This window comes from Etheostoma spectabile, chromosome 12, assembly GCF_008692095.1.
Source record: "Etheostoma spectabile isolate EspeVRDwgs_2016 chromosome 12, UIUC_Espe_1.0, whole genome shotgun sequence".
NCBI lineage: Eukaryota > Metazoa > Chordata > Actinopteri > Perciformes > Percidae > Etheostoma > Etheostoma spectabile.
The window spans coordinates 17,402,604-17,413,825 of record NC_045744.1 but is presented as its reverse complement, the minus strand read 5'-3'; the positions used below and the strand labels follow the sequence as shown (position 1 = coordinate 17,413,825).

Genomic DNA, 11,222 nt, shown 5'->3' with positions numbered 1-11,222 from the left:
CAAGCGTGTTAAACTGAGGCGTTTTGATCACCTCCAGCAACTGATCTACAGTATGCAATATTTTCCCTCATAGAACTTTATGATTAAGATTTAAAATGTCTACAGCTGTTCCAAGTCTGTGACAACTTTTAACTTGTAAAACGCTGGCTCGTTGTTTTCATGCAATCATGTGATAATCATGTGTTTATAACATTATTAAAATATTAAATAGTAAGATTATATAAGAACTTATATTTATTGCATTTCCACTGTTTGCAGATTCAGGTATTTCATTGTAAATGTATCTTTATGTGTATTACATTGTAATACATTTGTAAATGTAATCACAGAGACTTGAGTAAAGTGTATTTATAGTGATTTTGTCAGCCAAAGAAAGCGAATCGGGAACAGAGCAATCCATTGTCCTTCATATAGAAATTGTTAGAGATTATAGGTGTTTGTAAAATGTTACCTATTGACCCTGGACTGCGATGCAATTTCTATGGTGTGTTTCTTTCTGTGATTGTGAGTCTTTTGGACCGAATGTTTTGCGATGACTGACTGGCCTTCTGATGAGATTAAGGATGAAGTCTATATAATCCTCGTCTTTTATTTTAGAGAATAGCACAAGGATGTGAGAATGTACTCTCTTGAGACTGGGAAGAAAGTATTGCCTGTCTGAATCCTAATACATTTACTGTAATATAGTATATATTAATTGTAATACATATTAGCTGTATTCTCAGTGTTATGGGAACTTAATGTGTGTCTTTGCACAATGTTAACCTTTCTTTCATCCATTGTAAATGGATGTGTACTATGGCAGTATTATATAAGACTTAAGTTAATAAATATTTATGGTATCTAGGGACCATATGTAATGGCACAAATCATATTTAAGATAATCTGTGTGTTGTATGTGACCAATCTTTTATTTTTTGTTGTTGTTGTTGACAAAGCCAGCTGTAAGGGAACGTTTCCCAGGAGGCACTTTAACAGAACCATACCATCTATAAAAAATGAATAAAGTCTACTAAAGGGAAAAATGAGTCTGACTTAATGAAACACACACACACACACACACACATCTCTGTCTTTGAGACTAAATTTTCTTCCCTGCGGCTCCACAAACAGAATTTTACAAAAATGTCATCACACACACACATACACACACACACACACACACACACACACACACACACACACACACACACACACACACACACACACACACACAAATTATTGCCTCTGCCTAATCATCATCAAGGAGGTTTTGTTTGGCCCCCAGCTGAGTGTTGGATTGGCTGTTCATCAGCGTAAAACCCTCCTCTTCCTCCCCATCTCTTTCCTCTCTTCTCCCCTACATATGTACTTATTTCCCTCGCATTTGCTACTCCCATGCTTATCTTTTTTCTTAATTGCCCCCATATCTCATCTCCTCTTGCGTTTATTCACCTACGAGTAAGATCTGATTAAGCCTTAGTAGGCCAAAATGTCATAAATGAACAAAGAGACTTGTTACCTTTACATGGAGGGCATACAGATATCAAAGAGGAAGGTGTTTGTGGAGTCAGGCTTGAGATCGACAGTGAGATCAGCAATGCAGATGTGATGTATTGCCACTGCCCTCTGGTGGTGGTGGTCTGTCTGCACAATCCTGCTTCAAAGGTGCAACATGGGGGGGGGGTTAAAACTTTCAAATAAAACCATATTAATTATAGATTAAAGATCAGCTGGATTTTTCGAAAGCTTTGCCCTCTGCCCCATGTAGGCCAGGAAATGAAAAGTATTTTATCACTGCTATTCAATACAGTGTAGCTGCTGGAATATTTTGTATGTACAGGTGTGTGTATGTGTATGAGATTACATAAGAGTACATTGACTTCAACAATCTAGTACAACAAGAATTTTAACAAGAATAAGCTTGGTTTTTTTAACTATCCAGTTAGCAGGTTTATGAATGTGAGTGTAACAAAAATGTAGGCCTATATGTACACGTGCTGTAAATGGAGTCCTACTGATTTTGCCACTGAAGGGGTTTTAAGCACAGGTTATGTCACTAAGGCCAGTTTGTCAAACACGGTCCCTAATGCCCAAAATGCTTCAGGTGATTTTTTACAGTTTAAGCAGGCATTCAACAGTGGTGCTATTGAACCAACACAACATAACAATTGTTACAGTAAACAGTTTGTATGCTTGTTCTAATGTGGCATAATATTAGTTAATATTTAAAATGATCAATTACATAATTTATAGTGGTTTGTGTGGGGTGAGTGGTTATAGAAGAACTAGAGTGAGTTCAAAAATAATTCAATTAAATATCAAGATTCCCACATTGTACATTAATTATTCAAAACATGTCTGAAATAAATAGTAAATACATCTGTGTTGATTCCAAAGTTTTGTGTCGACTCTACACGTAATATAAATTAGCTCTTTGAATGAATTGCAAATGTCAAAAAGGCGTTATTTCCTGCCACGTAACGGCGCATGCGCATCACTCAGCTAACCATTTGGCTACGTGTACCCGGTGTGTGAAAGTGTTCAGGTATCGCATCTTTGCTGCTTGACAAGCTGCCATTAACACCTAAAACGCCCTAAAAGAGCGGAATTATGGGAGGTGCGCAGAGTATGGAGATACCGGGAGGAGGCTCCGAGGGCTACCACGTCCTCCGGGTCAGTTTTTATCTTCTACAGCTTGCTGTTAGTGGTTAGCTTAGCATCGGGTCAGAGGCGGAGGATTCCCTGCTCTGTGTTGACGACAGGCCGGGGTTGACTGCTGGGAACCTCCGTCTGAAGAAAAACCATGTCGAAAAATGTTGTTTGAGTTGTGTCAGAGTCACAGATCGTATTTTGTTATGTTTTCTTTTTATGCATGCCTCTTAACTAGTTAAATATGCTTACTAGATGCTAACCACCACTGTTGGAGCTAGCTAGCCTAAGCTACAAAGCTGCACTGAATGACAGCTGCCAAACTGGTTTTGTCAGTGCATCCGTTATTGAACACGCTCCTGTGCATAGTGCTTCTTCTCCCTTGTTTTGCATAATTTGGACCAAGACGTCTCTAGATGCAAGCTAACACTGGAGAGCTAATGTCGTCCTATTCCAAGCAGCCAAACTTGATTTATCAGTAACGTTAGCTAGCTATATGCTCAACTGGACAACTGCACAGTTGAAGCCCCGGTCCCATCCCGCCGTGACAAAACCTCTAGGTATAACCGATTTAGCTGCATGTACGGTAATGGACATGGAGGATAGTTGTTAAATCAAACCATGTTTGTTTTCCAAAAGTTGCATACTTGGAAGCCACTGAAGACCCAGCTCTCTTGTATGTTGGTTAACTCAGGTACAATCTGTTTCTGCTGTGTAGAGTAGCTTGGATTTATTTACAAGAAATTAGTTTAATCGCAGAAAGTGACAGTGTGCGGTCCAGCAGCAGCTCAGGTTTCCTCTCCTTCCTGTGCAGGTTCAAGAGAACTCGCCAGGACACCGCGCAGGACTGGAGCCTTTCTTTGACTTTATTGTCTCCATCAACAACACCAGACTGGTAAGTAAAAGCTAGCAACTGTATCTGGTAGGCTCAAATACAAGTCACAAGGGACTGCATGTTTCATGGTCGCCCTTCTGCTCCTCATCCTCCACTTTTCTACAGAACAAGGACAATGACACGTTGAAAGACTTGCTGAAAGCCAGTGTGGAGAAACCAGTTAAGATGCTAGTTTACTCCTCGAAGACCCTGGAGCTGCGGGAGTCTACAGTCACCCCTAGCAACCTGTGGGGGGGCCAGGGCTTGCTTGGTGTCTCCATTCGTTTCTGCAGCTTTGAGGGAGCCAATGAGAATGTTTGGCATGTGCTGGTAAGTAACCCCAAAGTCTAGTCAGTATTTTATTGTTTTATGTTGTACAATGGTACGTTACTTATTCTCCCCCTCTATTTTTAACAGGAAGTGGAGCCTAATTCCCCAGCAGCCCTCGCTGGCTTGCGGCCGCACACTGACTACATCATTGGAGCCGACACCGTTATGAATGAGGTAGTTTATCAGCACTTAAGTTCCTTTGAACTGTCACTCCTGCACATTCTCCACCTGATAATGGTCATGATGGTGATTGTGTGTTTCCTAATTGAATCCTTCCCCGTGACTTTATGCAGTCAGAGGACCTGTTCTCTCTGATAGAGAGCCATGAGGGGAAAGGCCTGAAGCTCTATGTGTACAACACAGACACCGATAACTGCAGAGAAGTCATCATCACACCCAACAGTGCCTGGGGAGGAGAGGGCAGGTAAATCAGAGACTTTCTGTTTCTCAGTAATATGTGACGTACTGTATCTGTACTGTACAGCTTTACAGATGTTTAATGAGGAAAGAAATGCGTTCAACACATTTGATAGAGCTTAGTTTGTTTTTGTTAGTAAACTGATTTTGTTTTGTTAAAGGTCCCATGGCAGAAAATGTCACTTTGAGTTGACCTTTTTTTTTAAACAATAATATGAGTTCCCCCAGCCTTCCTATGGTCCCCCAGTGGCTTGAAATGGTGATAGGTGTAAACCGAGCTCTGGGTATCCGGCTCAGCCTTTGAGAAAATGAAAGCTGAGATGGGCCAATCTGGAATCTTGCTCCTTATGATGTCATAAGGGGCAAGGTTACCTCCCCTTTCTCTGCTTTGCCCGCCCAGAGAATTTGCCAGACACATACATTTAAGTTATTTTTTGCATCTGGCACAAGTACATGACATCCCCATTTCAATCCCGCCCACAGAGTTCTGATTTCCCAACACACCAGGGGGAAATGGCCACCAATATGTACACCTTCAAGTCTAGTTGAATCGCTGACAAACTCCGACATATGGGCAGTGATTCAGTGCTTTGAAACCAGGCTAATTTCAAATGTTTTAATGGAAATCTTTAAGTTTGTCAGTTGGATTTAACTTTTTTTCTCCTTTTTTCCAGCCTTGGATGTGGAATTGGCTATGGATACCTCCACAGGATTCCCACTAGGCCGTTTGAGGAGGGGAAGAAGTTAAGCTTCCCTGGACACTCTCCCAGTGAGCCCGTCAGTCCGCTGAAGGATGGATTCACTGAGGTCAGGACACACACATATATACGTGTGTGTGTGTGTGTGTGTGTGTGTGTGTGTGTGTGTGTGTGTGTGTGTGTGTGTGTGTTACGTATGCAACAAAGCAGACAGAAGGACAGCAAGCAATGCTACTCGTTATAGTCTATTGCACGTTTGGATGAATGTGACCTTGTCTGTTTGACAGCTGTATCTTTTTCTCTCGCTCTATTTCTTGTCTCTTTCTTTTTTAACGCCTTCAGGTCCAGCTTTCAGCAGTGTCCCCTCCTCCTACTGCACCAGGTGTCCCTACGGGCCTTGAAGAAACACTGTCAGGCCTGTCGATCAGCACAGCTCCGCCCTCCATGCCCAGAGAGCTGCAGACAGGTATTTCTGTTCTTACTCTCTTTCTTTCACACACACTCATACACTCCAACAACAACACATCTGTTATGTTTATTATATGACAAGGCTGTGATTGGGGAAAAAAACAACCTGTCACAGTCACTGTGTCTTCACTCCATAGATTTTAATGTGTTATTTGTGTCTTCCTCCCCTTCCAGGTTTGCCCACAGTTCCTCTGCTCCCCTCCTCCACCAGCCTCAACCCCGCCCTCAGCCCACTCACTCCACTGAATCCCGCCACCACAGGTTTCAACCCCGCCACCACGCTACCAGGTGAGTGATATCTCAGATGTACTCATTCAAAACCCACGTCATCAGTCTGCTGAGTCAGTGAGCTTTTCAACACCGAACATTTGGAAAATCCAGCGGGTGACAGACGCATTATAGCTCTTTCTCTACAGTTTTGTTTGGGTGTGTACACACCCTAACCCTATGCGTCTGTGCTGCGTTCCGGTGCCGCCGCGACCCCAACGATCAATTGCAGCCCTTCAAGTCAGTGCTTGATATTCCACCACCAGCTCTCCACTCCGCTAAAGATACGCCCAAGGTCTATTTTCATGGGAGTCGCGGGGCAATGTGGAGGATAGATTATAGCTAATAAACCGTACTTGTAGAGACAATAAGTTGGCAGCATGACACTCTGACCTAAGAAGCTCCCGGTGTGGTATGGTGCGTGGAGGAGGACGGAACAAATCCACGGCGCAGCCGGAATGCAGCACAGACGCTCCCAGTGGAAAATTTTGTGTACACTTTGTTGTTAAAAGGACAAGCCCCAACATTCAGTAAACATTATTTATTGTTACATTTAAGCAGCTTTGACCTCCCTAAACATAGCCAGTGTATAAGTTCCTATCAAACCACTGTCATAACACCAACGCCTTTGTATTTATTCTGATAATTGCTTATGTTGCCATGAACTGTCAGCTGTCTGAATTCCCACCTTCTCTTTTTGCCTACTTTGTTCTGGGTTTTTCCTAATTTTCTCTTCCAAAGTGGCTACACTGCGGTAACGTAACATGAGTGGAATGTAAGTGCACTGGCACTTTTAAATAGAGCTGCAAAGATTTAATTATTAATTGATTAGTTGTCAACAACAAAATTAATCGCCAACTATTTTAATAATCGATTCATCGGTTTGAGTCAATTTGTATGGGGAAACAAGTAAAAATTCTCTGACTATTCTCTGAATATTTTCTAGTTTCTTCACTCCAGTAAACTGAATGTTTGGTTGAATTGTGGACTAAACAAGACATTTGAGTCATCTTTGCTTTGAAAAACACTGGATATTTTTCACTATTTTCAGATTTTTCTGACCAGGCAACTATTCATTTAACATAGAAAAAAATCATTATTTGCAGCCTTCCTTTTAAAAACGAATGAATAATGATAGTGCACCCTCATATGACATTGTGTGTGTGCGGTTGTAGGGTTGATGTCCCTCCCCGGTGGCTTACCTCCGCTCCCCAACTTGCCTAACCTCAACCTGCCACTCCCAGACCTCAGTGCCGTGTCACTAGCAGGCACCTTACCAATAGGAACTGCAGGTAAATAAAGCACAGAAAGCAGACAAAGGCAAATATTTTTACTGTGACATTTTTTCATTTTGACTATATTGTCCTGGATCTGGATGTCTGTCTCTACAGTAGCTGTATCAGACAAGGGTAATATGGTACATCCACCTCAGGATAAAGTTTCAGGTTTTCTGTGGGGTCTTTTAAAAAGTCTATACCTGGCTGAAGTATTGTGTTCTAGGTTTAAAATAGTTTTAAACGGGTCTTAATTTTCCTACATCCATGAAACACTATCTCATTATGCTCATTTCTTTAAATTCTGTGGTGTTGTAGTTCTTTCTTTGCTAATCCAGATATAATTTTGCTGTATTATGACTACAAATGAGACCAACATATAACTTATATTGCAGCCAATCAGCTTCCATGTTATTGGCACGAGATTGTTCCTCAGACCTAAAACAGATTTTATTCTTCAGCTGTGGGGAAGTCCAAGTTTAGCGATACTTGGCTTGAAAAAATTTAATTCAGGGCTTAATTGATAAATGTAAATAATAAATGTCTTTAATTTAATTCATAATGGTCTTAAAAAGTCTTAAATTTGACCTGGTGAAACCTGCAGAAACCCTGAGTTTACTGTATAAGTTCTGGGATTCAGAGCATATGTTTACCCAAACAATGACTATATGGTTTCTGACTTTAAACTTTATTCACACTCCTTATAATCTGAATATAGTATTATAATCTGCATTCAGATTATATGCTTTGTATAAGCGCCGATACCATGGGTGCTCCAGGGCTCGAGCACCCATGGATAATATTAAGCACCCACATGTGCCAGACTGCCAGTAGGCTGCATTCATTTGAAATGAAACATTGCAGTTGGTGCTGAGTGGAGCGTCTGTCACAGTGGGATTGGTTATGTCGCTGTCAGTCCGCTGCTCCATTGATTCTTTATGTCCAACAAAGCAGGTCGCAGTTAAGTGTCAGTTAAACTTTTCATCTCCAATCCTACCTGTATTTTTTTTTTTTTTTTTATAAAAGGGTGTGCGCCCGTGAGCACCCACGGAAGAAAACGTGAATCGGTGCCTATGATGCTACATGACAGGTTCATGGATTTATGCAAAACTGAATAAATTGGGTTTGATCCCAGGTCAACTGGAGATTGTAGTTATGTTGCCATACATGGCCGGGTCATCAGGTCACATTAAAAGCATACTTCTAATATACTTCTAAGTTTATGCTTATGAATTCTGTGAGGAGGTACAGGGTCCCTTTTTGTGGGGGACACAAAAAGGGAACTGGAAGACGGGAACTGGAAGACGGGAAGACAGACAGAAGGGTAGTGAGGCCCTCCCGTAACTGCAGACCTTCTCCGATCGTGTGTTTGCTTGTAATTTATGTACTTCGGTGTGTTTTGAGATGGATGTCTTTAGTATTTTTGCAGTTCTTTACAGAGTGGATGGCTTTGTGACTAAACTGTTTTTTTTATCTCAGGCTAATGTTTGGGTTCTTATTTTGTGTTTTATGATGATGATTGGTTTTGATGCAGAAATTCCCTTAAATGAATACTTCATCCTCAAAATGATCATTTGTACGTCAACTACTCGGCCTGTGTTACCTTGGGGTTTTAAAGAAAAATGTTTTTTCTCGTACATCTCCACGTTGAACGAAGAATGTAAAAGAAACGTGGAGGCGTGCCAGAAAAACACATTTTCTTTGGATGTGGATCTTTTTTTACCTACCTATTCAAGGAAACACGGGTTGAGTAATTGATATACATATATGATCACTTTGAGCGTGAAGTATTCTTTGATCCAAGACAATGTTTTTTTTCTATGAGACAACAAAGTAACCTCAACCTCTCCCGTATCCCAAAATCGCTTTTGAAGTATGAGTGTGCAGTGTGGTTGTGAGGTGAATTTTAAATATAAATTCTCACATCAACTCTCCTGTTTTTTGTTCCTTTTTTTTCTTCAGTCCCCCCTCTGTCCGCCCTCCCACACTTCAACCTCCCCGGTCTGGCCCCCTTACCCCCCCTACCCACCCTACCCATGCTTCCCTCCCAGCTGCCTCCTCTCCTCCCTCAGGGAATGGTCCCCCTCCTGCCCACCTCCTCCCCCGCTCCCACAGCCTCGGTCACAGTCACAGCAGCGCCCGAGACCGCCGCCAACCCCACAGTCGCCACGGAAGCGGCTTCCACGAACGCCATGGAATCACCGGCCCCCACGGAAACAACACTAACGTCGTAAAATGGGAAAGAAGATCCCGCTTGCCATTAAACCAAAACACACACCCGGTTTCTCTTACACCACCCCTCCCCCTTTCCCCGTCTATCTTTCTTTCTCTGTGTTTTTCTATTTATTTGGCCAAGAGGGACAGGCAGACCGCTGCACCTGTTCAGACGCAGAGGTCGGCGTGCTCCAGGTATGGGTAGGGAGCTTGTGAGGAGCGATGGAGAATGAATAGATATGAAGAATGGAGGATATTTGATATTTGGAGGGTCTTTATTACCAGATTGTCATGGAGCTTGTCAAAGCCACTGTATAAGGAGGACGAGGTGTACTCTTCGATTTGTAGTTTGCTTCGCTCTTCTGCTGTTACAAGGCAAAGAACTATTTTAGAGTGTTTCCTTTTCTGATCTGGCGAGCCTCTCTGTTTTACACATGTTTTTTTTATATATATATATATATATATATTATTATACCATACTATACTGTATATAAACAGTGTATGTTGATGGGGTTGAACGATAAATCCAATTTTGTGATTCCCATATATTATAAATGACTGAGAATAGAACAACTCGTGACACCTAATTGGACAGTCATTAAACTAAGCCAGGACACAGATATTAGAAGTGGGCCTACAGAAGAGAAACATCCTTCACTGCTGCTTAAAACATAGTTAAATGATAAAGGTGAATATGAATTCATCATGTTATAGATTTTTGGTCTTATCATCCAGCCTGTGTATGTAACCCTTTATCATTAGTTAATGAAACCCCTGAACAATAGATTAATTTGATTGACATGTATACATTTTTGTTAAAATTGCTGTATGAGTGTCCACACCCAATGAATGAATCTGCATTATTTTGCACCACCTTTTGTGTTTTGAAATGATTTGTCTTTCCCTCTGTATGTCTCCGTTTATATCCAGAAATACAACAACCGTCTCTGCTACACAGGGATGGTAAGAGCCTGAAGGCCATGCCAAAGGGGACAGAGGTTAGCAGTTACAAGAAATACTGAGGAGAGTGTACGGTATTTGCTTGCTGCTGGGTGATCTGTAGGTAGGGTGAAACATGGGTGCAGGGGTGTTAAATACCCAGTGAGTCTCCTACTGGCATGGCCAAAGCAAATCGGTAGGCAGTGATGCAGTACAACCAGTAGGTGTCACTGTAAACAGAACTTTATGTTAACATGCTACACTGTGCACAGTGTGAGCAATAAAGCAAAATAAATTTTACATGATACCTCTGTCTGTCTTTAAACCGTGTTTGTTGCTAGTCTTTTACAGTCTCAGCCCCCTCGTACACAAAGACAAAAAAAAACAAGACAGTAAAATTGTAATGGGAGCGTGAGAGCGCACACAGCAAAGTCTGTCTATGAAAAGCCAAAAGGGTCTACTTCACCTGCTCGTGCCTGTCCTTAGCACAGACTGTTGAAAAAGGCAGGTTACACTGATCACCTCCAAATTAAAGGTGATAACTGAACACAGACAGATGAAGAAGAAAAAACATCAATGGTGAAAAATTGTATTTACAACTACAAAATTCTGGTGCAAAGTAGACAAATCGCGTTTAAAACGATGTTGAAGTTAGAAATGGTGAAGAACAAATGAATTAGTAAATCAGATAAAATACAGAAAAGGTTAGGAAATGCCTGTATAATGGCATCAGTGGTTAGAGATTGTAGGATGAGATTAACCGTGGTATGGGAGCAAATAATAGCTGTAATAAATTGAATTTATGTAACCAATTAATTGTGAGATTCAATCGCGCGTGAATATTCTAATAATGCCTGACTGAATTTATTGCAAACTCCATCTATCTGAACCAGGATCCCTGGTACCCTTGATGTTCAAGATGGAATATGTCATGACTCTTAATGACAAATCCAGCATTGTAATACCTCTGACTACTGTGACAAACGGTGTCTGTTACGTTGTGTGTATTCTCACGCATACTGTAGGTATCACCTTCCGGTGCTCCATCATCTTATATTAAACTCTTCTAGTGACAATATGCACAACCCGCCACAGAAAATATGGGTCACA

At 41.4% G+C, this 11,222-nt stretch overlaps 1 protein-coding gene across 1 annotated transcript; it reads left to right on the top strand.

Annotated features, from left to right (window-relative positions):
• The first annotated feature begins 2,458 nt into the window (after nucleotides 1-2,458).
• Nucleotides 2,459-10,412, top strand: LOC116698763 (Golgi reassembly-stacking protein 2). Its single transcript, XM_032530895.1, has 10 exons — nucleotides 2,459-2,655; nucleotides 3,446-3,526; nucleotides 3,632-3,835; nucleotides 3,923-4,009; nucleotides 4,129-4,259; nucleotides 4,927-5,059; nucleotides 5,293-5,416; nucleotides 5,593-5,706; nucleotides 6,861-6,977; nucleotides 8,922-10,412. The coding sequence occupies exons 1-10, from the start codon at nucleotides 2,593-2,595 to the stop codon at nucleotides 9,191-9,193; spliced, it is 1,326 nt and encodes a 441-aa protein (XP_032386786.1). The 5' UTR covers nucleotides 2,459-2,592; the 3' UTR covers nucleotides 9,194-10,412.
• Nucleotides 10,413-11,222: the final 810 nt, after the last annotated feature.